Source organism: Panthera pardus, unplaced genomic scaffold (assembly GCF_024362965.1).
Source record: "Panthera pardus isolate Hobbes unplaced genomic scaffold, ASM2436296v1 HiC_scaffold_22, whole genome shotgun sequence".
Taxonomy (NCBI): Eukaryota; Metazoa; Chordata; class Mammalia; order Carnivora; family Felidae; genus Panthera; species Panthera pardus.
The window spans coordinates 33,155,608-33,183,506 of NW_026526788.1; the positions used below are offsets into that span (position 1 = coordinate 33,155,608).

The following is a 27,899-nucleotide window of genomic DNA, read 5'->3' on the forward strand; positions in this document are numbered from 1 at the left end:
TTAAAATATTTAAAAAAAATTTTTTTAAAGGTTTATTCATTTTTCAGAGACAGAGAGACAGAGCATGAGCTGGGGAGGGGCAATGAGAGAGGAAGACACAGAATCCAAAACAGGCTCCAGGCTCTGAGCTGTCAGCACAGAGCCCGACGCAGGGCCTGAACTCACGGATGGTGAGATCATGACCTGAGCTGAAGTCGGATGTTCAACCAACTGAGCCCCCAGGCACCCCTAAATTTTTTTTAATGTTTTCTTTCTGAGAGAGACAGGGCGTGAGTGGGGCTGGGGCAGAGAGAGGGACACAGAATTCGAAGCAGGCTCCAGGCTCTAAGCTGGCAGTGCAGAGCCCAACATGGGGCTTAAACTCACAAACCATGAGATCATGACCTGAGCTGAAGTCGGATGCTTAACTGACTGAGCCACCCAGGAGCCCCTATCATTGTGGTTTTAATTCATATTTCTCTGATGATGAGTGATGTTGAGCATCTCTTCATGTGTCTGTTGGCCATCTGTCTTCTTTGGAAACATTTTTTTTTTTTTTTTGGAAAACTGTCCCATTTTTAAATCACATCGTGTTTTTGTTGTTGAGTTGTGTAAGTTCTTTATGTATTTTGAATGTTAACCCCTTAGCAGATATATCATTTACAAATATATTCTCCCATTCAGTAGGTTGCTTTTTCATTTTGATGATTTCCCTCACTGTACATAAGCCTTTTTATTTTGGTATAGTTCCAGTAGTTTATATTTGCTTTTGTTTCCCTGGCCTGAAGAGACATAGCTAGAAAAACGTTGCTAAGGTCGATGTTTCTTATTAACTAAGTAATTACTGCCTATGTTTCTTTTAGGAGTTTTATACTTTTGTATTTCACATCTAAGTCTTTAATACATTTTGAGTTCATTTCACATGTGTGTGTGATGTAAGAAAGTGGTCCAGTTTCATTCTTTTGCATAAAGCTGTCCAGTTTTCCCAGCACCATTTATTGAAGAGACTTTCTTTTCCACATTATATATTCTTGCCATCTTTGCTGTCGATAAACCATATAAATACAGGTATATTTCTGGCCTCTCTATGCTGTTCCATTGATTTATGTTTCTGTTTTGTGCCAATACCATACTGTTTTGATGACTGTAGCTTTGTAGTATATCTTGAAATCTGAAATTGTGATGCCTCTAGTTTTATTCTTTCTTAAGATGGCTTCGACTATTGGGGGTATTTTGTGGTTCCATATAAGTTTTAGATTTATTCTCGTTCTGTTTAAAAATGTTATTGGTATTTTGATAGGGAGTGTATGCAATGTGTAGATTTCTTTGGGTAATATGAGCATTTTAACAATATTAATTCTTCCAATTCATGAACATGGAATGTCTTTCTATTTGTTTCATTAATTTCTTTCATCAATGTTTTATAGCTTTCAGAGTAGAGGTCTTTTACCTCATTGGTTAGGTTTATTTTGTTTTTGTTTTTTTTTCAATATATGAAATTTATTGTCAAATTGGTTTCCATACAGGTTAGGTTTATTTTGAGGTATTTTATTCTTTTGGTGCAATTGTAAATAGAATTGTTTTCTTAATTTATCTCTGTAACTTCACTATTAGTGTATAGAAACACAACCAATTTCTATGTATAAATTCTGTGTCCGTAAATTTACTGAATTTATTTATTCTAATAGTTTTTGGGTGGAGTCTTTAGGGTTTTCTATGTATAGTATCATGTTATCTACAAAGAGTGAGTTTACCTTCTTCCTTACCAACTAGAATGCCTGTTATTTTTCCTGTCTGATTGCTGTGGCTAGGACTCCCAATACTATGTTGAACAAAACCGGTAAGAATGGACATCCATGCCTTGTGTCTAATCTTACAGGAAAAGCTTTGATTTTCACCATTGAGTATGCTATTACCTGTGGATTTTTCATGTATGGCCTTTATAATGCTGGGGTACATTCACTCTAAACCCACTTTGTTGAGATTTTTGATCATGAATGGATGTTAGATTTTGTCAATGTTTTTCTGCATCTATTCAGATGACCATGATTTTTATTCTTTGCTTTGTTACCATGGTGTGTCACATTGATTGATTTGCACTATCCTTATATCCCTGGAATAAATCCCATTTGATCATGGTGAGTGATCCTTTTAATGTATTGTTTACAATTGTGGTTTGCTAATATTTTGTTGGGGATGTTTGCATCTATGTTCATCAGGGATCTTGGCCTCTAGTTCTCTTTTTTCTTTCTTTTTTATTTTGCAGTGTCTTTGGTTTTGTTATCAGGGTAATGCTGGCCTTGTAGGATGTATTTGAAAGCTTTTTTTCCTCTATTTTTTTGGACTAGTTTGAGAATAGAGGTCAACTCTTCATCAGTTTTTGGTAGAATTCACTTGCCAACCCATGTGGTCCTGGACTTTTGGTTGTTGAGAGCTTTTTTTTTTATTACTAATTCAATTTTCTTACTTGTAATTGGTCTGTTCAGAGTTTCTTTTTCTTCCTACTTCATTTTAGGAAAGTTATGTTTCTAGAAATTTATCCATTAAAAAAATTTTTTTTAATGTTTATTTTTGAGAGAGAGACAGAGCACGAGCAGGGGCGGGCCAGAGAGAGAGGGAGACACAGAATCGGAAGCAGGCTCCAGGCTCTGAGCTGTCAGCATAGAGCCCAATGTGGGACTCGAACCACAAACCGTGAGAATATGACCTGAGCCAAAGTCAGATGCTTAACTGACTGAGCCACCCAGGCACCTCTAAATTTATCCATTTCTTTGATGTTGTCCAATTTGTTGGCATATTTTTTGTAGTAGTCTCAAAATCATTTTTTCCCCCAGTGGCGTTGGTTGTTACTTCTCCTCTTTCATTTCTGATTTTGTGTCATCTCTCTTTTTTTCTTGAGTCTGGCTAAAGTTTAATCGATTTTGTTTGTTTCAAAGAACCAGCTCTTGATTTCTTTGATCCTTTCCATTTTTTTTTAGTCTCTATCTCATTTTTCCACTCTGATCTTTATTATTTCCTTCCTTCTACTAACTTTGGGCTTTGTTCTTTTTCTAGCCCCTTTAGGTGTAAGGTTAGATTGCATAGTTGAGATTTTTGTTTCTTGAGGTATGCCTGCATTGCTATACATTTCCTTTGTAGAAATGTTTTCACTGTGTCTCAAAGAATTTGGACCACTGTACTTTCATTTTCATTTGTCTCCATGTATTTTTTTTTAATTTCCTCTTTGATTTCTTGGTTGATCATTCATTGTTGAGTAGCATGTTATTTAACCTTCATGTACCTGTGTTTTCTAGATTTTTCTTATAATTGATTTCTAGTTTAATACCATTGTGGTCTGAAAAGATGCATGATATTTCATTCTTCTTAAATTTATTGAGATTTGTGACCCAACATGTGGTCTATCCTGGAAAATACTACATGTGCACTTGAAAAGAATGTGTATTCTGTTGTTTTTGGATGGAATGTTCTGTATATATGGGTAAACTCCATTTGTCCTAATGTGTCATTTGATGACACTTGTTTCCTTATTGTTTTTCTGCCTGGATGATCTATCCATTGATATAAATGGGGTGTTAAAGTCCCCTACTATTATCTTATTACTGTCAATTTTTCCCTTTATGTCTATTAATATTTGCTGTATGTACTTGGGTGCTCCAATATCGGGTGCATAGATATTTACAACTGTTACATTCTCTTGTTAGATTCTCTATCATTATTAATGGTCTTGTCTTTTGTTATAGTCTTTGTTTTAAAGTCTATTTTGTCTGATAAAAGTATTGCTACCCTGGCTTTTTTCCCCCTTCTATTTGCATGCAGTACCTTTTTCTATCCTTTTGCTTTTAGTCTGTGTCTTTAGTCTTAAGCGTGGCTCTTGCAGGCAGCATACAGATAGATCTTGGGTTTTTTTGTTTTGTTTTTTTGTTTTTTTTTTTTTTTATCCATTCCACCAACCCTATATGTTTTGATTAGACCATTTACATTTAAAGTGATTTTTGGCAAGTATGTACTTCTTGCCATTTTGTGAACTGTTTCCTGGTTGGTTTTATAGTTCTTGTTGCTTTCTTCTCTTGCTTTGTGATTGATGCCTTTCTTCAGTGTTATGTTTGGCTTGCTTTCTCTGTATTTTTTGTGTATCTGTCACAGATTTGGGGTTTGTGGTTACCATGAGGTTCATATATAATATCGTAAGCATATGTATTTATTGAGTTGATGGCTAAGTTTGAATACATTCTAAAAGAACTCTTTTTAATTATTTATTGCTTGTTTCTTTATTTACTTGTGAGGGGAGGGGCAGAGAGAGAGGGAGAGAGCAAATCCCAAGCAAGCCTCACTCTGTCAGCATGGAGCCCAATGTGGAGATCTCTGAACTGTGAGATCATGATCTGAGCCAAAACTAGAAGTTGGACACTTAACTGACTGGGCCACCCATGTGCCCCCTAAAAGAACTTTTTTATTCTTCCCATCATGTTTTCTGTGTGTGTTGTCATAGTTTACATCTTTTTATTCAGAAGCTTCTTCTAATTATGGCCTTTTCTTTCACATGTAAAGAAGTCCCTTCAACATTTCTTGTAAGGCCAGTTTAGCAGTGATAAACTTTTTAAAAAATTTTTTGACATTTTTTAATGTTTATTTTTGAGAGAGAGAGAGAGAGATAGCGTGAGTGGGGGAAGGCAGACAGAGAGGGAGATGGAATCCGAAGCAGGCTCCAGACTCTGAGCTGTCAGCATAGAGCCCAATGTGGGGCTCAAACTCACAAGCGGTGAGATCATGACCTGAGCCCAAGTCAGATGCTTAACCAACTGAGCCACTCAGATGCCCCCCAAATTTATTTATTTTTGGGAGAGCATGAGTGCAAGTTGGAGAGGGGCAGAGAGAGAGGGAGAGAATCCCAAGCAGACTCTGTGTTTAATCCCATGAACCATGAGATCATGACCTGATCCAAAACCAAGAGTCAGATGCTTAACTGAGTTACCCAGGGCACCCCAGTAGTGATAAACCTTAAATTTTGTCTGGGAAATTTTCTCCAATTCTGAGTGATAGTCTAGTCTTGGTTGCAGGTTTTTTCCTTTCAGCACTCCCTTCTAGCCTACAAAGTTTCTGCTGAACTCTGCTTCCTGAACCTAGATGTGTTTCCTTCCTCAGGTTAGAGAAGTTTTCTGCACCTTATTCTCTCTTTTCTCCTGCTGGGATCCCTATAATGTATTTGCTTGATGTTGTCCAAGAGATCCCTTAACCTATCCTCATTTTTAAAAATTGTTTTCTCTTGGGGTGCCTGGATGGCTCACTTAAGTGTCCAAATATTGATTTCGGCTCAGGTCATGATCTCACAATTTGAGAGTTCAAGCCCCACATCAGGCTCTGTGCTGACAGCGTGGAGCCTGCTTGGAATTTCTCTCTCTCTCTGTTCCTCCCCCGCTTTGCTCTCTCAAATAAACCTCAACATTTTTTCTTTCCTTTTCTCTTCAGCTTGGTTGCTTTCCATTACCCTTTAAGATCACTGATCCAGGGGCACCTGGGTGGCTCAGTCGGTTGGGCGTCCGACTTTGGCTCAGGTCGTAATCTCACAGTTTGTGAGTTTGAGCCCCATGTTGGGCTCTTTGCTGATAGCTTGGAGCCTGGTGCCTGCCTCAGATTTCTGTCTCCATCTCTCTGCCCCTTCCCTGCTCACGCTCTGTCTCTCTCAAAAATAAGACATAAAAAATAAAAAAGAGATCACTGATCCATTTTTCTGCATCTGCTAATCTGTTGATTCTTTTTAGTGTATTTTTTTCAGTTATTGTATTCAACTGATTGGTTCTTTTTATATTTTTCTTTGTTCAAGTTCACACAGAGCTCTTCTGTTCTCTCTAGTGTAGTGAGCATCTTTATTATCATTAAACTGTTTATCAGGCATATTGCTTATCTCCATTTCATTTAGTTCTCTGAAGTTTTGTCTTGTTCATTTGAAACACATTTCTCAGTCTCCCTATTTTGCTCAACTTACTGTGTATATTTCTATGAATTAGGTGGAATAGCTACTTCTCCTAAACTCAAATAATGGTCTTGTGTATGGTCATCCCATGTAGACTATGTGTACCTGGTGACTGGTTTTCTGGCTGAAGCAATGGCTGGCATAAGCTGGGGGTGCTAGGTCTGTCCTTAATGGATGGCCAGAGCTGAAATGGGCGTAGTCTGGGGTGGTGCCTGGGGTCTCTGGGGAAAGGGTACATTGATGGGGCACAAGTTGGGGAATCTGTTGTGCTCTGTGCAGAGGGCACCCTGGTGGGATAGCTAGAGCCAAGGTTGGGTGTGGGCTGGGGGTCCTGGGGGCACTCCACAGAGGGTGTGCCCTGGCAGGTGAGCTGTAGCTGAAGTGGGCATGGGCTGGCATGGTCCTGGGGCTCTTGGTGCAGAGGACACCCTGGTAGGACAGCTGAAACTGAGGTGGGTTCAGGCTGGGGTGCCCTGAGGTGCTCAGTGCAGGGGGTACCCTAGAGAGGCAGCTGTTGCTGAGGCAGGGTGTGGGCCTGGGGGTTCCAGGGCATTCCACATAAGGGTACCTTGAAGTGTTGGGGCCAAGGTGGGCACAGGCCAGGGGGTCCTGGAGTGCTGTGCCATGGGTGCCCTAGCAAGTCATCTGGAGCCAAAGTGGGCAGATTTGGAGTATTCTGGGGTTCTCTGGGCCTGTGTCACCTTGCTAAGATGGCTGGAGCTATAGTGAGCACTCACTAGGGGTTTCTTTGTGTGTGCCCATTCTTGGCTCCACCTGGGGCTGCCTTGGTGGGATATCTGGGGCTGGTGTGGGCTAGAGGCCTAGGTCTCACTAAGGTAGTAGGCCTGCTAGGGTGCCCAGACCCCACTCCCATCCATGCTATCAAAGTAGAGGGAGAACATAAACCATGGCACTTGCCATTCCCTCTAATCCAGAGACCGTTCCAGCAGCTCTCCTACCCTTTGGCAGGGTCCTTTATATTCTAGTTGCTCTTTTAAATAATTACTTAGAGGAAGAGCATGTGTGGAAGCAGGGGAAGGGCAGAGAGAGAATCCCAAGCAGGCTCTGTGCTGTCAGTGCAGAGTCCGACATGGGGCTCAATCTCATGAACTGCGAGATTGTGACCTAAGCCACTCAAGTGCCCCTTTAGTTGCTTTTTTAAACCATGCCTTTTTTTTTTTTTCTGTGTCCCAGGGCATCCAGGGTTGGTATGTAGCCCTCATTTATTTTAATGTTCACCATAAGAAAAAAAATTGCAATGACCACTGGACTCAAAGCTTTTTACTGGATTTTTTTTCCTCCTTTCCATTTGGAAAGAAAAATGGTAATGTTGGAAATGTGGGAGGGTTCTGTAAGATCTAATACCGAAAAGAGTTTACTGGTCCCCATAGAGAGTCTAGGTTGAATGAGGAAATTTGTAAGAGTATGTCATTGCTTCCGAAATATATATTACTTTTATTCTGTTTGCTAAAACACATAAGGTAAGAAAGCTTAGTTTCCATTCATTGAACTCCCATTTTATTTCTATCCTTTTGCATTTACATTGCTTCTAACAGGATTTTTTAAAATCATGTATAAAAAAATCTAAGTAAATTAAAGTACTAAAGGTCATTTCCAATATTTCTTACTAAAATAGCTGTGGTGAAACAAAGTATTTGAGAGAAAGGAATTTCACAGTTGATTTAATACCTTCTTACCCAAACAACCAAACTCTTCCTTAAATATTTAAATAGTGCATAAAGGATAAAGAGCCCTTGTATGAATTAAGATTCACCATAAGAAATGTAAAAGGTTAGTTTTAAGGGTCAACTGATATACTTCTTTGGGTTCATGGCTTTATATTATACCACACTTTTGGATAAGAGAAAGTCTTAAGTACCATTATTATAGTAACCTTATAACCACAAGTTGTAGAGCTTCTTTTGAAGGAAACATATTCTGATTGATTGAATGGCTGAAAGTTCAGAGTTCTACCAGAACAGTGTGACATGAAAGTGAATGAAAACCAAAGGGATAGATCTAAGTCCTCTGTGTTAAAAAACAAAAAACACACACACACACACATCCATAGAAATCACCTGTTGTCACTAGAGTATGCATTCACATTCAAATAAGAAAAATACCACACAGAAAACAGAAACATTTTTAAAAAAAGATTTAAGATCATAAATAGGTCATTGTTGTCACAACACATTTCAGAAGTGAAAAAAAACAGACATTTTGGCTTTTTTAGAAAAAACATTCTTCTTTTTTTTTTATCAATTCCCTCATCATTAAAAGGACTTGTACATTTTAAAATTTCCAGTCTCCTAAGGCACGATATTTATTTTACCAGAACACCAATATCATCACCCTGCTATAGCAGGAATAAGAGGCAAGGTATTAGCATTACAAAAAACAGCAAATTTTAAGGGAGAAATAAACAGACTAATGATCATTTTAGTTAAGAAGGCCCACTGTTGTTATATAGGGCTTTGCAATAAAAAACATTTTTAATCAAATTATTTTAACTCAAGCAGATTTGATTCACCACAGAGGAGCTGTGAGAGAAGAATGGGATTGGTAAAATACAGTATACTTTCTTTAAAAAGATTTGAGAGGAAAAAAATCAACTTAGAATAGCATATGGAGGGGTAAACATCAAATGGAACCCAGATTAGAGGTCTAGCTTACTCCTAGTCTTTAGGCAGATCCAGAAAATAAGACTAGGTAAATGTAATACCTAGGTCCAAACTATAAGGCTTATAATCACATGGCCCATTCTAGCCTACCCCCTACCAACTGAGATGTAGTGAAATACTATAATCAGATGCATAAAGTGTTTTTTTTTAATCCAACCAAGAAGTTCTTTAAGATATAAATGTAAAAATTCCTTATTTTTTAACTCTACCTTGCTTTATCCTCTGTGATACCAACTGAACTTTAAAGGTTTATATGTACAATATGGTGATTTAGTGTTACTTTTAAAAGGAAAAAAACCCCACAAAGTTAGTGATTGTCCACAGATGAAACATGGGATGAGGTTCATGACTGAAACCAATCATGGAGTGTTAGTCAATTGTAAACTCTTGAAAGTTAAGACTGGGAAATGTGCATATCAGACACATTAGAGTATAGCAGGAGAGGAAGGGAAGCCTATTTGTCATTCCAATTCTGATAAGGTGCATGGTCTTCGAAATTCTTGTCCACGTTCATGGAGCCATTTATTAGATACTGTGAGAGAAAAAAATACATTAATATTCTCCACTATCTAAAGTTTAATTCACTTGTAAGAACTAGGCCTATAACAAAGTTTTTACATGAGCTAAAAGTTCAAGACCAAAATAAGATGAAGGCAGATGGTACCTAGGCACTCTATTTAAAAAAAAAAAACACACACACACACAAAACTCCGCTAAATGTTGGAAGCACATGAGAGTCTACGTATGTGCATTTCCTAAAGTTTCTGATATTTAATGTAAATCTTGAAATGAAATGCAATTGGAATGAAGATGTAGGTAGAGACAGAACATTGTTTTACCTGTTTGCAAAAATACTATCTCTAATACAGGGACATTTTAGAGATGAACACAAAGCGTCCACCGTACAGGAACAATTCTACAATCAATCACTACTATTATGTGCTCATTAAATTTCCTTGATTCCAAGATACTGCTTTTTAATGTAACTCAAACAGAATTTTCTACTCCTTCTTTATCATAGAACCCAATCGATGGCTTCAACATGTACAAAGTAAACTAGGACCCATAATTACTCTTATCTTTCTCAACTCCTATATCCCATCTATCATTCATCAAAGCCTGCCACTTTTCCTTATATATCTCTTCAGTCTCTTTACTCTCCAATCCTTTTGCTACTACCATAGTCCAGGTTTTCATCATCACCCACTTAGACAATGTAAAAGAGCCTTCTAAACTGATCTCCACTAGCCTCATTCTAGTCCAGTGATTCTCAAACATTATAATCATCAAAGAAGATTTTTAAAATCCTAACAATCAGGTGTCACTCCTTAGTCCTGCTATGCCTGAGACAGTAGCCACTAGACACATGTGGCTACTAAGTACCTGAAATGTGGCTAGTGACACATATTGAAAAGGATTTATGGGGTTAAATGATATGTATAAAAATAAATTCACCTGCTTCTATTTCTTTATGACTGGCCACATTAAAAACTAGCATGACCCTGACCCTGAGTGCCTCTCTAGCCTCACACTAGTCCTGGCCCTGGTCCCTGACATGCCTGGAAAACATACTGCTCTCTCTTCAAGACCAAATTTTAAAATTAAGCTTTGAAGAAGCCTCCCAACTATAAGGAGTCATCATCTTCTGTATACATCTCTGTATTAGCGTGTACTACACTATATTCTGATTTATCCATTAGTGTGTCTCAGACAACTGTACACTCCTTGAGGGAAAGACACTGTCTTATTCAACTTTGAGTCAAGAAGCGGGACTACTGTTAAAATCTGTCATCAGAATTCTGATCTATTGAAAGTAAATTTATATTAAAATCAGAAACTTGGTTGGTTGAATCCCTTTCAGTGTTAGGAGTTTTGTTTTCTTTTTAAGATATAGACTACCCTAATTTCAAAATATGAGACAAAAGAGAATATAGGAAATATTTACCCCATTTGTTTCCAACTAGCACTGGACAGGCCGCATGCCGTGTACTGTAATCTCCTTCTCCACTGGCAAACAGATTATACCAGAAAACAGCAGTTCCCTGTGGAGAATAATACAAAATTATCTCCAAATAAGATATAGGTTATCACTTTTTGTAGTAATTAAATTTTCCTCTGTTCCTGTGGAATTACTCCTCCATGGCAGCATTATAGCTTCTCTAATAAAATTCTGAAAATATGACTAAATCATTTACAAAATTTTGGTGATCACATGAAAATGTCAATACCACAAAGCTGCCTGACAAAGGGGATTTGCCAAAACAAAGCTAACAAATCTTACAGTAGTAAGATGGAGGTTCCATCATATGGAACCCATTTCAGAAATGCAAACTTTTGAGTACTAATCCTTGGTTGTTCATTATTTCTAGGTAATCATTGTAAAGTGTACCATAAACATATTTAAAATTTTACCTAATATACTTAAGGACTACATTATCTCTATCTTTAAAAATGTTATTCATTAATTAGACTGTGAAACAAAGGTGCATCTCTTCCTCAGGGAAAAAAAAAACAGACCCACAAAACTAAAATAACAAATGAACCAAGTTTACCTTTTTGGGCCAAACACTAGCTCCTACTTCAGGAAAAACAGTGGCTCCTCCTGCTGACACATCACTCATCTGTAAGAATTGCAGACAGTATTATCAGAAGCACTGTTATAATAAAGTTAAATATGCCATTGTGAGGAAGGCATGATACTGCAGAGGATATGAGAACATCTGGACTTCTATTTACATAGATAGTTTGTGCAGGCTATTCAGGTTTTTTTATATTTATTTATTACTTATTTATTTGAGACAATGTGAGTGAGGGAGCGGCAGAGAGAGAGAGAATCCCAAGCAGGCTCCATCCACACTGTCAGTGCTCAGCCCAATACAGGGCTCAAACCCACGAAACTGTGAGGTCATGACCTGAGTCGAAACCAAGAGTTGGACGCTCAACCAACTGAGCCACCCAGGTGCCCCCATGCTACTCAGTTTTTAAACAAACAAAGATGCTGTTCTATTCTAGGTTTATATACTTATATTTAAAAAAAATAAAAGTAAAAGAAATGATAAAGTCAGGAAGGGAGATAGGGATGTCTTTTATAGCTACTTCTTTTATAGCCAGAGGTTAAAAAAAAAAAAAAAAAAAAAGAGGATTTAAAATCAAATCAAGTAATACAAGGGTATAATTATGTATTTATTGCACTAGAATATAATCTCCATGGGGGCAGGAATTTTCATCTATTTTGTTCATTGCTCAGCTTTAATGTCTACAGTATTTATAGCAGGTGCTCCTACTGGTATTTACCCAAAGAAAATGAAAACACTAATTCAAAAGGATGTAGGCACCCTTATGTTTATCGCAGCATTATTTACAACAGCCAAATTATGGAAACAGCTCAAGTGTCCACTGATGAAAGGATAAGGAAGATGTGGTCTATATATACAACGGAATATTATTCAGCCATACAAAATGAAAGCTTGCCATTTGCAACAACATGGATGGATCTAGAGAGTATTATGTTAAGCAAAATAAGTCTGCCAGAGAAAGACAAATACTGTATGATTTCACTCATATGTGGAATTTAAGAAACGAAACAAAGGAACAAAAGAGACAAACCATGAAACAGACTTCTAACTGTAGAGAACAAACCGATGATTTACCCATCCATCCCCCCTCCACTCTGGTAAACAGGTAAAGGGGATTTGGGAGTGCACTTGTGATAAGCACCAGGTGTTGTATGTAAGTGTTGAATCACTAAATTGTAGAGCTGAAATTAATATCACACTGTACGTTAATTATACCAGAATTAAAATTTGGAATTTTTAAATGTAAAACACAAATCTTCCAAATTAAGGGATCACATGGACAAAATGAGACAGGAAACCAATCATGCAGTGAAGATTTTTTCACAAGCAACGTAAGTAGAACGTATATACAAAGACTGTATCACAAAGCAAAACCCAACTGTGCTATATCCAAGAGTCACATCTAAAACAAGAAACCTTGAAACAAAAAGATTGTCAGGCAAATGCTATACCAAAGAAAATAGAATTTGATCTTAATATCGGACACAGTTTAAATAAAAATAAAAGCACTGAGATAAAGAAGGATATTGTACTATGATGAATACATCCACTGGAGCAAAGAGCTAACTTTGAAGAAATGAAAAAGTTGTGCTAAATGGACCATGTAGGACAATACTTAAACAATGGCAGGGGGTGGGGGGCAAAATTACTGATCTAATCAAAATGCTATATAATTAAGATAGAATATAATAATCAAACATATAATCTAATGGTCAAATAATCTAATATTTATGGATATTGGACCAAATAATGTATAGCATCAATATTCATAAAAGCAAAAAAAAATGTTTAATGTCTCAAACATCAGAAGAGATGACCAACCTCTCTAATAATACAAACTAAAACCACAATAACTGCCAATATAATAAGTGAAAGATGTACAGACCAAAAGGTTAAACATATCACGCTTAAAGGTAGGATATAAATTGGTACAATTATGGAGAATTCACTTCTAAAAAGTATACAAGATTTCACAGCATGAATTTTGTATAATGTATCATCGTCTCTCCTGGTTTTCCCTTTGTAATAATTCTCTCTCATCTTTAACTAACATTATATGTCTCAAATTCTTTTTTAATCCTAAATCCTTTTTATTACAGTGCTTAAATCCTTTTTTTATGGTATCTTAAATCTTTTTAGAAACAGATAAGGTTGTAAGAGGGAAGGAGGGTGATGAGGTAGGAAGGTGAAAAGGTGGGTTGCAAAGAGGGAAGGAGAGAGAGAAGAATGGAAGAAAAAAGTAAAAGACAAATAGGGAAGGTAGCAGGAAGCAATGAAGAAGGAAAATGAGACTGAGCAGAGATACACAAATTTTGGTAGGGAGTGAGATAAACAGCAAAAAGAGATGCCATTTTCATATCATTCAAATGGGTTAGGGGGTGGACAAAACAATGAAATAAGCAAAATTTATGTCTAGACTTAAAATTCATCTTTTGAAGTTAACAAAGGTTACAACATTGTAGAAGGTTATATTTTCCAAATATACTATTTCCCAGTATTCCCTGTCCTACATGTTCTGTTTACGTGACACAGACATTCTTATTGAGTGGTAGGGTCCATATCTCCTCCCCTTGAAACTTGGCAGATCTTTGTAATTGCCTTGACTAATAAAAGCCAGGAGAAGTGACATTATTTGACTTCTGAAGGTAGGTAATAAAAATGCCATGCACTTCAGCCTTGCTTTTTGCAGAGATACTTGCTCTTGCAATCTAGTTACCATGCTGGGAGGAAGCCCAGACCACATGCAGGTACTCTGGCCAAAGCCAGCCTCAACCTCAGCCTTCAAGATGACCCCAGTGCCAGTCATCAACTGACTACAGATGCATGAATGATCCACAGCAAGAACCAGGAGTGAAGCCCACCTTACAACCATGAGACATAAAAAGTTATTTTAATCTATTCAGTTTTGGGGTGATTTGTTATGCAACAAAAGATAACTGGGGCAAATATTATGACCAAAGTTTAATTTCTTTTGGGAAAGAGAGAGCGTGCAGGTGCACGAGCAGGGGGCAGGCAGAGATTCCCAAGCAGGGAACTCACAGTGAGGGACTTGAACTCACCAACTGTGAGCCCATGACCTGAGCAGAAATCAAGAGTCAGACTCTTAACCAACTGAGCCACCAGGTGCCCCGGTATATAAACAATTTTAAAAATAATGATCATACTGTTTTGAAATTTTACTAACCAATGTGAAAATGGTTACCCTTAATGGGGCTTCCAGGATGCTATAACGTGCTTTCTAGATTTAGCTGCTTACACCAGATGTATTCACTTTGTGAAAATTTCAGGTTATAGTACTTAGGATTTGTATACTTTTCTTATATGTATCAATAAAAAATTCAAAAGGAAAGTTTATTTATTTTTTTTTAATTTTTTCTTTTTCAACGTTTTTTTTAATTTATTTTTGGGACAGAGAGAGACGGGGCAGAGAGAGAAGGAGACACAGAATCGGAAACAGGCTCCAGGCTCCGAGCCATCAGCCCAGAGCCCGACGCGGGGCTCGAACTCACGGACCGCGAGATCGTGACCTGGCTGAAGTCGGAGGCTTAACCAACTGCGCCACCCAGGCGCCCCAAAAGGAAAGTTTATTAAATGTGTGTGAATATATACAGAGATGCCTATATACACATATGAACAGTCCATACACCAAAATATCCACAATGATTGTCTCCAAATAGACTGTTAGTAATATTAATTTTTTTATATTTTTAAGTTTATTTATTTATTTAAAGAGAGAGAGAAGAGCACAAATGGGGGAGAAACAGAGAGAGAGGGAGAGAGAATCCCAAGCAGGCTCTGCACTGTCAGCGCAGAGCCCAATATGGGGCTCAAACTCACAAAGCGTGAAATCATGACCTGAGCCAAAATCAAGAGTCAGATGCTCAACAGACTGAGCCACCCAGGTGCCCTGAGACTGTTAGTAATAAGTTAAAATTACTATCTGAAAAAGTTACAAATGCAAAAACCCTCCACTTACTCAGTTGTAAAAACTTTAAATTAGGATGTTAAATAAGAGCTAAGGAAAACAGACATCTGAACATCAAAATAAACATCATGTGATAAAAATCCCAACTTAAAAATTTTAGCAAAAAAAAATTTTTTTTTTAGCTATAACTTACATAAAACAGCCATGTAGCAATTCTATTTCCTGTCCCCAGCTCTTTGAAAGCATCTGGTTCATCTTTCTGTGAATAAAACACAACAAATTCAATGGTATAAAATTCAGGAATGCAAATTATCCAGTGGCACTAAATACCAGTAATATGCTTAAGGGTATGCCAAAAAAACCCAAAAGGTTCGTTTATAATGTCTAGTGCATGATATACAGCAAGCACTCAAATACTTGTTGGTTGTTGACTCAGATTGTACAGTGAATACTTTTGATAAGACCACTGGGGGTAGGGGGGGACCTATATTTATTAGCCTAAATAACGAAAATCAGTATCTACTATCCACAGATTATTAATTAATGCCTATAGTTTTAGCTTCCAAAGGGGCAGGGGGGAAAGAGCCTCTTAGCTACATTCATGAACTCTATTCTCTGCAGGTAAAGAATTTACCTTGAGATTTAAATTGAACTCATGGTCCATTCAAATGTTTACTGCTACTATGCTTGTCATTCTTTTGGACAGTCAGCACTTTAATCTGGCTGGACAATTCACATCTAGCTATTTAAATCTAAATTAAAATATAATACAGTCTCTTGGCAGTTATCCCAGAAAAATGAAAATGTATTTTTCACACAGAAATTTATACACATCTTTATTGGTAATAGCCCCAAACTGGAAACTACCTTACTGTCCTTCAAAGGATGAACAATTAACCAACTGTGGTGTGTCTATACTGTAAACTCCTACTGAGCAATAAAAAAGAACACACTACTGACACATTCTTTAAGAACTCCACTAACCTCAGAGGAATTATGCTGCTGAGTGAAAAGAGATACATACTGCATATAACATCTATATAACATTTCTGAAATGATAATTACAAAGAACAGATTAGCAGCTACCAGCAGTTAAGGGATGGGAAGCAGAAGGGTATGCGCAGCTATAAGAGCAGGACTGTAAGGGAGTCTTGCAGTCATGGTGCAGTTATGCATCCTGATTGTGTGGTACTTTCACAAAGTTACACATGTAATAAAACTGCATAGATACACACAAAATTAGTGCAAATAGAACTGGTGAAATATGAAATAGCTCCGTGTCTTGTGCCAATGCTTATTTCTTGGTTTTGATAGTCAACTACAGTAATGCAAGATGTTAACATGGGGGGGGGGGGGGGCTGAGGGAAGGGTTCACAGGACCTCCCTGTACATTTCCTTGCAACTTCCTAGGAATCTGTAATTATTTCAAAATAAAAAACTAAGAAAAAAATTTAGTTGCACTAATATCAGAGCTTGAACTGTACTCTTTCACATCATTCAAGACTCTCAGACATTTTTCAATAATTGAAAAAAGAAGGGAAAGACTAAAAATATATTCCTTGCTGGCCTACATAGAAAAAGAGTACAATTCTGGGATTTAAGCTAGTCAAGGGCCATGACACAATATAGGCTGTTTTCCTTCAAAAAAATGTACTCTTATTTTTAAAATGACAGTAGATCAAGAAGTTTATTAAAATGCCGGAGACAGTTCTTAGAATTCATGTATTTATGATAAAGCTTAATGAGGACTTGTATACTTGTATAATGTATAATTTATAGCTTAATGTGAAAAAAGTAAGGTTAATATTTATTAATCTTAAGCAAGAGTAGTACTTGGTAAAGGACAGCTTTTTAGCAAACTGCTTTCATATTATATATTCTCCAGTGTCTCTCTACATCTGTTTTGTATTTTTTATCTTGTCTCTTAATGTATTCTTATAATTTCTTCAGATTTACCAATTCATTCACTAATGCACTTCAACTGTCTCTGTTTTTTAAGTTTATTTATTTGAGAGAGAAAGCATGAGTGGGGGAGGGACAGAGAGAGAGAGAGGAGAGACAGGATCCCAAGCAGGCTCTGCACTATCAGCACAGAGCCCAATGTGGGGCTTGAACCTAGGACCCATGAATTCATGACCTGAGCCGAAGTTGGATGCTCAACCAACTGAGCCACCCAGGCACCCCTCTCTAATCTGTTTTAATTTATCCATCAAACTTTAAATTTTCAACAATTACTTTTTTCTACCTAGAGCTTCTATTTGTTTTTCAAATATGTTAAATCATTTTGAGAGTTTATTAATTTTTATCCTTTTATTTTTAAAACTACTATACAGTTATTTTATATTCTCTGATTATTCAAGTACCTAACATCCTGGGGCTTCTAAATCTGTTGGTCACTTTAGTCTCACCAATGGTGTCTTATTACCAGTTTTTTTTTTTTAATGAGTTTGTATTTGGCTGACCTTAATCTTTAAAACTCTTGAGGTACTAGAATAAAGATGCCTGTCTTCAGGGAGGACATGAGTTTGTCTCTGCCAGGTACCAAGAAGCACTACCTAAATGAACAACTTTAATTTCTCCTCTTTCAGGGTAGTGAAATTCAAAATAAAAGGTTCACGTGAGAGCAGGCCTAGGCTTTCAAACTCCCAGAAGAGGCTCTCATACACATTCCATGCCCACCTGGATGATGAGAGGCAACTCTCCTTAAGGCTCCTGACTCCAAGCAGATTCTTTTCAAGGCTATTCTTTCTTTCTCTGAGGGTATAATCCTTTTGGAGATTCAGGTTTTATGCATTGGTCTCAAGTTCAGTAGCCTGCACAGTGGCAGGTCCTCTCACACAGCCATCAATCCTCAAAGCTCTAGATTCCTGGAGACAAATGCTTTCAGCTTCAGCTTTTTTGGCCCAGCCCCCCTTTAACTCTAATTTTAGTTTCTAGGTTTTCTTTGTTCATTTTGGGAATTGGGAATTTCCTTTACTTTCTTCCAGTCTCAGCAATGCATTTAAAAGTATCCTAAATTTTTTTTAACATCTAGGGGTTTTGTTTTGTTTTGTTACTGCTAAAAAGATTTTATAGAATGTCTATTCCACCATGCTTCCACAAATTGCAAACAGGCTATGAATTTTTACTACTAAAAGAACAGAATTAACATGTCATGCCTAAGCTTCAGTTAGAACTCCTACATTCTCCTTTTTTTTTTTTTTAAACTTACCCGTGCAAAATCAAAATGGGGTTCATATTGTCCTCCAACTCCGTAATTTGCTACCTGAAGAAGAGGAAGAAAGCATGCATTAAAAAAAAATCAAGATTACTATTCAAAAAATCTGTAAGTCCTATTTTGGCCTCTTACATGATATGGTTAGGTACTTCTAGAGAAATTAGAAGCAAAGCAGTTGAAATCAATGACAGTTCCTAAGGAACCAAGGATAAAAAACTAAGGATAGCTACTATATATTTAAGAACCTTAGTCAATATGCCTTCTTTTAGCAAATTTTGAGATACATGTTTTCCTCTAATATATAACTTAAACTAAAATTTGAATCAGAATTTTTAAATGTTTAGAATTAAAATATTATAGAATTAGAGTTTTGAGATTTCTATTATTAATTTTTACTAAACACTTATCTTTGGAATTTAAATCAAGACTCATGTTTTCCAAAGCCCCAAATTCTGGGAAACTCCCAATCAATTTTAATAAAATATCTTCCTACAATTTTAATCGGTAATGACAATGTCCCAGTGGGAAGCAGCAAAAGAGTAAAAAAGTGTCTGGTCTGAGTTTAAATTCTAGCTTTCTTAGTTACAATATATGTAATTCTGAATACAATCTCAGTTTTCTTATTTATAAATTAAGGAGAATGATGCCTTCCCTTAGCTCCCTCCTTGTATCCCAATATGACACAATAAAAGGAGAATGTAATTTAAAGAGCACTACCAATGAAATGAAAGAAAAACATAATTAAAAGAGTGTTGCCCACAGCAAAGTCCAAGTCCTATGTGAATTATTATTACTCTGGATATTTTACTCCTTATATTGTAGACACATTGGGTTGAATCAACCTATTAAGTAAAACTGTATCACATAGCCTGAAAGATCCTGTGAGGGTTAGGCAGATGAGAATAAACACAGATCAGGAAAGAAAAAGATACATACAAGACCTTTTAGTAATATAATGAATACCAAGGAAATTGTAGATTACCATGGAATAAATGGCAACTTAATGAAGCAATTTAAATATAGGCTATCCTGCTTTTGCACAGTTCCAAAAGGCACACATCTAATGGTTTAGCTACTCATTAACACCAAAGTTCCAACAACATAGTTTAAATTTCAGTCACCAAAACATATTGACTATGAGAAATTGCATAAAGTACAAATGTTACTGCTAGCACTTTAGTCCACAAATTACGATGTAAGTAACAATTGCACATCATGATGAATGACCAATCATATCACTTCTTTCAAAGTCTATCAGTGATTGGTCATTGCACATCTGTTAATTCATGCACAGACACCAAAGTATGTAGTTGTGTTGCCTCCTTATCTCCCAGTGAAAACTCATGTGATATTTTACAAAAATGAATAGCTGGAAGAGGCAAATGGCTAACAAAGACAATGTACAGCAGAAAAAGGGAAAGTAATAATGCTCTAAGTAAAATTCAAATCAAACTTAAATGGCGATATAGAAAAAAAATGACAAGGGGAATGCTTCCACTTGTGCAGGTCAAGAAACTCTAGCTATGCAGCCAGAGGAACGTGGTGAAGGCAAACTTACCGACATAAGGAAAGTGATTGTGATGGAAAGGATAAAGATGTCTTGGAGGAAGGAAGAAATGATATTGGAAAAAAAATCTTTCAACCCACTGCACTACCCAGGTGCCCCAAATTTCACAATAAGAAGGAATGTTTAAACTATCCTTGATAAGTGTTTACAAAGATATAAAGCACCTTAATTCTCAATATTCACAATAAAGATTACCCAGACAATTCAATAGGGAAGAGTAGTTTTTAAATACATGATGCTGGTGGGGTGCCTGGGTGGCTCAGTCGGTTAAGCATCTGACTTCAGCTCAGGTCATGATCTCGCTGTCTGTGAGTTCGACCCCCGCGTCGGGCTCTGTGCTGACAGCTCAGAGCCTAGAGCCTGTTTCAGATTCTGTGTCTCCCTCTCTCTCTGACCCTCCCCTGTTCATGCTCTGTCTCTCTCTGTCTCAAAAATAAATAAACGTTTAAAAAAATTTTTCAAAAATAAATAAACATTAAAAAAAAATTAAATATATGATGCTGGGACAATTGAATATCCACATGAAAAGAATGAAGTTGGACCTCTACCTCATATACAAAATTGACTCAGAATGGATCAAAGACCTGAACATAACAGATAAAACTATAAAACTGTTAGGAAAAAACACATGTATAAATCTTTGTGACCTTGCATTAGGCAATAGTTTCTTAGATAGCTAAAGCACAAGCAACCAGGGACTTCTGAGGAAGATGGCAGAATATGAGGATCCTAGGCTCACCTTGTCCCACGGGCACACCTAGATAATATCAAAATCAGTGTAAATAACCCAGAAAATGACCCAAGGACTTGCAGAACAGACTCTTCACTGCTAAATGTAGAGAAGAGGACACATGGAAGAGGGTAGGAAGGGCTGAGATGTGGTAGGGAGCCAAAAAGACTGTGAGACTGCCTGTGGGAGGGAGGGAAGCAGTGGAGTGGAGAGGGGAGAGGAGCAGACCTCCACACAAGGCACACCATGCATACGGGGCCTGTATGGGTGAGACGAATCCCTATAATAGAACATCTGTCTTTGAAAACCAAAGGGGCATGGATTCTCATGTTCTTCTAATCAGTGGGCTTACCACCTGGAACTTTAAAAATCGGCAAGCTCAGCTCTGGGAGAGTCTGAGGGCAGAAGGAAACTGAATCTCCGCCCTTAAAGAGACAGTGCACTGAAGAGCCCAGCTGACACACAGCATAGAAGAGGCAGTTTGAAAAATGCCACCTGAAAAAAAAAAAAAAAGAAAAGAAAAAAAAGAATGCCACCTGGGGTGGGTGGCGCCTGGGTGGCTCAGTCAGTTACTTCGGCTCAGTTACTTCAGCTCAGGATCTGACAGTTTGTGGGTTCAAGCCCCGTGTCAGGCTCTGTGCTGACAGCTCAGAGCCTAGAGCCTACTTTGGATTCTGTGTCTCCCCCTCTCTCTGCCCATTCCCTGCTCATGCTCTTTCTCTCAAAAATAAATAAAAGTGTTTTAAAATTTTTTAAAAATGCCTGGGTATACAGGAAGGAGATTTTTTTTACTAATCTCAGTACATGAGCTGGAGGGGCAGGGATTTGAGGGGGACTTCTCTAAGAGCCATTTCCTTCCCCTGCCCCCTTCCCCAGCCTGGATTCACAGACACCTATGGGAACCAGGGCAGCAGAACACTCTCCTGCTAACAGTGAGAGCTCCGCCAGACATTCTTCTGCAGACATACCCCCTCCATCCCAAGCAGCCTCAGGTCCCCTCTCACAGCACACCTGCATGGACCTTATTAACAGTGCCCTCTGAACCCTCCCCCTACTCACCGAGCTATTATATGGACCCACCCTTCCATTCCAGTCTGGGCAGTTTTCTCATGGTCTTCAAGCTCTCTCCCACAGCAAACCAGTGTAGATCTTGCAGGCACCATGAATCCCAGCCTGCTTTTTCTTGCGGACCTGCACTTCCAATAGACCCTTGGCCAGAGTCCATCCAAAGCAGTGCCACAAGCCTGGAAGTGTGCAAGTAGCCCTGATGGGGGCCTCTACCACTACAAAGTGACTCCTGCCCCAGGGAGAGATGAAGATAAATACACGTACCAGTCCAACTATGGCCCAGCAGTGGGCTGGGGGCAGACATCGGTCTGACTACAGGCCCTACCCACCAACAAAAGCTTCTCAGGGCACAACACAGGGAAAGCACCCTGCAGTTCAGTGCTACTCCATCTCTGGCAAATGTCTGGTCTGACTCAACTCAAGCCCAAGGTGGCCCTAGACTAGGTCACTAACAACACAGAGACCAAAACCTGCCCACAACAGGCAGAGAGTGCCATTGCAGACAACCGGACTAAAAGCAGTGTGGCTCAGCCACAACAGTAGGGCACATGCAACACACATAGAAAACATCCCTAAAGCACTGGGTTCTGATGAACAGGGGACAGTGCACTGCAGGGTACTATAGGACCTCTTTTTCACAAAGCCACTGTTTTCCAGAGTGGGAGACATAGCTGACTTACCTAACACAAAGAAACAGACAGAGTTAGACAAAATAAGGAGACAGAGGAGTGTGTCCCAAATGAAAGAACAGGACAAAATCACAAGAGACCTATGCAAAACAGAGATAAATAATATCCCTGATAAAGAATTTAAAGTAATAGTCATAGGAGCACCTGGGTGGTTCGGTCGGTTAAGTGTCTGACTTTGGCTCAGGTCATGATTTCACAGTTCATGGGTTCCAGCCCTGCATCAGGCTCTCCACTGACAATGACAGCCTACTTGGAATTCTCTCTCCCTCTCTCTCTGCCCTTCCCCACTCGCACGCTCTTTCTCAAAATAAATAAAGAAAAAAGGAATAATATTTAAAAATAAGTAAGTAAAGTAATAGTCATACTAGACTTGAGAACAAAGTGAAGGATCTTAGTGAGACCCTCAACAAAGAGATACAAAACATAAAAAAAAAAAAAAAAGAACGAATCAGAGATGAACAACTCAATAAGTAAGGTTAAAAATATACTAGAGGGAAATAAATAGTAGACTAGGGGAAGGAGAACAGATCAGCAACTTGGAGGACACAGTAATGGAAAGCAACCAAGTTGAACAGGAAAAAGAAAAAAAAAAAATGAAAACAGACTAAGGGAACTCAGTAACACCATCAAACGTAGTAACATTTGCATTATATGAATTCCAGAAGGAAAAGAGAGAGAGAAGGAAGCAGAATATTCATTTGAAAAAATAATAGCTGAAAATTTCCCAGTTCTCGGGAAGGAAACAGAAATCCAGATCCAGGAAGCACAGAGAGCCCCCAACAAAATCAACAAGGAGGTCCACACTAAGACACGTAGTACTTAAAATGGAAAGCAGTAATAAACAGAATTTTAAAAGCAGCAAGAGAAAACAGTTACATAAAAGGGAAATCTCTTAAGGCTATAAGCAGATTTTTCAGCAGAAACTTTGCAGGCAGGAGGGAATGGCAGGATGTATTCAAAGAGCTGAGAAAAACAAACAAACAAACAAACAACCTGCAGCCAAGAATATACTATCCAGCAAGGCTATCATTCAGAATAGAAAAAGAGATACTTTCCAGACAACAGAAGTTAAAGGAATTCATGATCACTAAAACAGCTCTATAAGAAATGTTAAAGGAGACTCTGTGGAAATGAAAGACCATAAGGAGAAGTATGAAGAGTAGGAAGCATAAAAGCAATAAAATTAAGCTTATCTATAAATATCAGTCAAGGGGCACCTGGGTGGCTCAGTCCGTTAAGTGTCCTACTTTGGCTCAGGTCATGATCTCATGGCTTGTGGGTTTGAGCCCCGCATCGGGCTCTGTGCTGACAGCTCAGAGCCTGGAGCCTGCTTCTGATTCTGTGTCTCCTTTCCTCTCTCTGCCCCTCCCCCACTCACCCTCTGTCTCTCTCTCAAAAATAAACATTAGAAGAAAAAATTTTTAAAAAATTAGTCAAGAGTTTCACAAAAGGATGTACAGTATCACACCATATATCTAAAATGTGGCAGGGGAGAGGAGTAAAAATTTAAAGCTTTTAGAATGTATTCAAACTTGGGGCACCCAGGTGGCTCAGTCCATTGAACGTCCAACTCTTCATTTCAGCTCAAGTCATGGTCTCGTGGTTCGTGGGTTCGAGCCCCACATCAGGCTCTGCACTGACAGCATGAAGCCTGCTTCAGATTCTCTCTCCCTCTTTCTTTGCCCCTCCCCTACTCGCCCCCCCTTTTAAAAATAAATAAAAATTTAAATTTTTTTAAAAAATTTGTTTTAAAAAGAATGGATTCAAACTTCATAAACTTAAGTGGCCATCTACTTAATACAGACTGCTGTATGCATATGATGTTATATACAAACCTCATCGTAGCACAAATCAAAAACTGGTAATAGATACATGCAAAAAATAAAGAGAAAGGAATCCAAGTATATCACTGATGAAAGCCAGCTAACCGTGAGAGAAGAGAACAAGAAAGAAAGAACTACAATGGCAACCATAAAACAAGTAACAAAGTGCAATAAATACATACCTATCAATTATTTTGAATGTAAGTGGCCTTAACACTCCAATTAAAAAAAAACACAAAAAACAGAGGATGACAGAATGGCTAAAAAAATCAAGACACATCTATATGCTGCCTATAAGAGACTCATTTCACACCTAAGAGACATGCAGATTGAAAGTGAAGGGGTAGAAAAGCATTTATAGTGCAAATGGAAGTAAAAAAAAGCTTAAGTAGCAATACTTATATTGGATAAAACAGATTTTAAAACAAAGACTGTAAGAAGAGACAAAGAGGGATACTATATGACCATAAAGGGGACAATCCAACAAGATATAGAAATTGTAAACATTTACGCACCCAACATAGAAGGACCCAAATACATAAAGCAGCTAACAAACATAAAGGAAATAATTGCTAATAATACAATACTAGGAGACTTTACACTCACTTATATCAATGGATAGATCATTTAAACAGAAAATCAACATAACAGTTGGTTTGGATGATACACTGGACCACACAGCTCTAACAGATCTATTCAGAACATTCTACCCTAAAATAGTAGAATATACATTCAAGGGCACATGGAACATTCTCCAGAATAGATCACTTATTAGGCCACAAAACAAGTCTCAACAAATTAAAAAGTCATACCAAACATCTTTTTTGACCACAACACTGTGAAACTAGAAACTAATTACAAGGAGAACTCAGGAAAGAACAAATACACACAGGTTAAATAACATGCTACTAAACAATGAATGGGTTAACCAAGAAATCAGTAAAAAAAAAAAAAAAAAAAAGTGGAAACAAATGAAAACAAAAACTGAGATGCAGCAAAAGCTGTCCTAAGAGGGAAGTTTATATCAATAGAAACCTACTTCAAAAGCAAGAAAAATCTCAGATACACAACCTAACCTTACATCTAAAGGGGACTAGAAAAAGAAAAACAAACAAAACCCCAAACCAGCAGAAAGAAGAAAATAATAAAGATTAGAGCAGAAAGAAATGAAACAGAAATTACAAAAACAATGTAACAGATCAATGAAACCAGGAACTGACTCTTTGAAAAGTTCAACAAAGTTGATAAACCTCTAGCCAGACTCATAAAAAAAAGAACTCAAATAAACAAAAACAGAAATGAAAGAGGAGAAATAACAATCAACACCACAGAAATACAAAGAAGTGCAAAAGAATATTATGAAAAATTACATGCCAACAAATTGGACAACCTAGAAGAAATGGATAAATTTCTAGAAACATATTAACCTCCTAAAACTGAATCAGGAAGAAACAGAAAATTTAAACAAACTGAATCAGTAATCAAAAAACTCACAACAGGGGGGCCTTGGTGGCTTGGTCAGTTAAGTGTCCACCTCTTGATTTTGGCTCAGGTTGTGATCTCATGGTTCATGAATTTGAGTCCTGCATTGAGCTTTGCACTGACAGCATGGAGCCTGCTTTGGATTCTCTCTCTCCCTCTCTCTCTGCCCCTCCCTGGCTCACTCACTCACTCTCTCTCTCTCTAAATAAATAAATATAGGGGCGCCTGGGTGGCTTAGTCGGTTAGGCGTCTGACTTCAGCTCAGATCATGATATCACAGTCTGTGAGTTCTAGCCCCACATCTGAGCTGTCAGCTCAGAGCCTGCTTCAGATTCTGTGTCTCCCTCTCTCTGCCCCTCCCCTGCTCATGCTCTGTCTCAAAAATAAATAAAAACATTAAAAATAATAATAAATAAATAAATAAATAAATAAATAAATATAAATAAACGTATTAAAAAAAACCCTCCCAACAAACAAAAGTCCAGGACCAGAGAGCTTCACAAGTGAATTCTATCGAATATTTCAAGAAGAGTTAATAACTATTCTTCTCAAAGTATTCTAAAAGTAGAAGAGGGAGAAAAGCTTCTATGAGGCCAACATTACCCTGACACCAAAACCAGATAAAGACACTATACAAAAAGAAAACTACAGGCCAACATCTCTGATGAACATCCAGAAAATATTAGCAAACCAAATTCAACAGTACATTAAAAAACTCACTGACCAGGATCAAGCGGGATTTATTCCTGGTATTCAAGGGTGGTTCAATATTTGCAAAACAATCACTGTGATACATCACATCAGCAAGAGAAAGCATAAAAACCACTTAATAATTTCAACAGATGCAGAAGAAACATTTCACAAAGTACAACATTCATTCATGATATAAACCCTCAACAAAGTAGGTTTAGAGGGAACATACCTCAACATAATGAAGGCTATATATGATAATCCCACAGCTATGATCACACTCAATGGTGAAAAACTGAAAGCTTTCTCCCTAACATCAGGAACAACACAAAGATGTCCACTCTTACTACTTTTATTCAACATAGTACTGGGAGTCCTAGCCACAGCAATCAGACAAGAAAAAGAAATAGAAGGCATTCATATTGGTAAGGAAAAACGAAAACTTTCATTATTTACAGATGACATGATACTATACATAAAAAACCCTAAAGACTCCACCAAAAAAACTACTTGACATGATAAATGAATTCAGTAAGGTCACAGGATACAAAATCAATATACACAAATCCACTGCATTTCTATACACTCATAATGAAGTAGCAGAAAGAAATGAAGAAAACAGTCCCATTTACTATTTAACCAAAAATAATAAAATACCTAGGAATAAACCTAACTAAGGAAGTGAAAGACCTGTACACAGAAAACTGTAGAACACTGATGAAAGAAACTGAAGAGGACTATAAAACACTGATGAAAAAAACTGAAATGGAAAAATATTCTATGCTCATGAATTGGAAGAACAAATATTGTTGAAATATCCATACTACCAAAGCAATCTACAGATTTAATGCAATCCCTATCAAAATGCCAGCAGCATTATTTTACACAACTAGAATAATACTAAAATTCGTATGGAACCACAAAAGACCTCCAATAGCCAAAGCAATCTTGAAAAAGAACAAAACTGGAGGTATCACAATCTCCACTATCAAGATGTACTACAAAGCTATAGTAATCAAAACAGTCTGGTATTGGTCAAAAAACATACACATAAATTAATAGAACAGAATAGAAAACACAGAAATAAACCCACAATTATGTGGTCAATTAATCTTCAACAAAGGAGACAAGAATATGCAATAGGAAAGAGATGGTCTCTTCAATAAATGGTGTTGGGAAAACTAGACAGCTACATGCAAAAGAATCAAACTGAACCACTTTGTTGCAACATTCACAGACATAAACTAGAAATGGATTAAAGACCTAATGTGAAACCATGAAAATCCTAGCAGAGAGCACAGGCAATAATTTCTCTGACATCAGTTGCAGCAAAATTTTTCTAAACATGTCACCTGTGCAAGGGAAACAAAAGCAAAAATAAACTGTTGGGACTACATCAAAATAAAAAGCTTCTGCACAGCAAAGGGAACAATCAACAAAACTAAACAATAAGCTACTGAATGGGAGAAAATATTTGCAAATGTCATATCTGACAAAGGGT

General features: G+C 37.5%; 1 protein-coding gene across 2 annotated transcripts in view; it reads right to left on the reverse strand.

The window, feature by feature from the left end:
• Positions 1–8,090: 8,090 nt before the first annotated feature.
• The window catches only part of P4HA1 (prolyl 4-hydroxylase subunit alpha 1), an 89,454-nt gene continuing 69,645 nt past the window's right edge, over positions 8,091–27,899 (reverse strand). For both annotated transcript variants that reach the window (XM_053909533.1, XM_053909534.1), the window contains exons 11-15: positions 18,344–18,393; positions 15,326–15,391; positions 11,184–11,252; positions 10,577–10,673; positions 8,091–9,163 (exon numbers count right to left, since the gene is read on the reverse strand). In XM_053909533.1, coding sequence (XP_053765508.1) covers positions 9,093–9,163; positions 10,577–10,673; positions 11,184–11,252; positions 15,326–15,391; positions 18,344–18,393 — 353 coding nt within the window. In that variant the 3' untranslated portion in view covers positions 8,091–9,092. The remainder of the gene's footprint in view (positions 9,164–10,576; positions 10,674–11,183; positions 11,253–15,325; positions 15,392–18,343; positions 18,394–27,899) is intronic.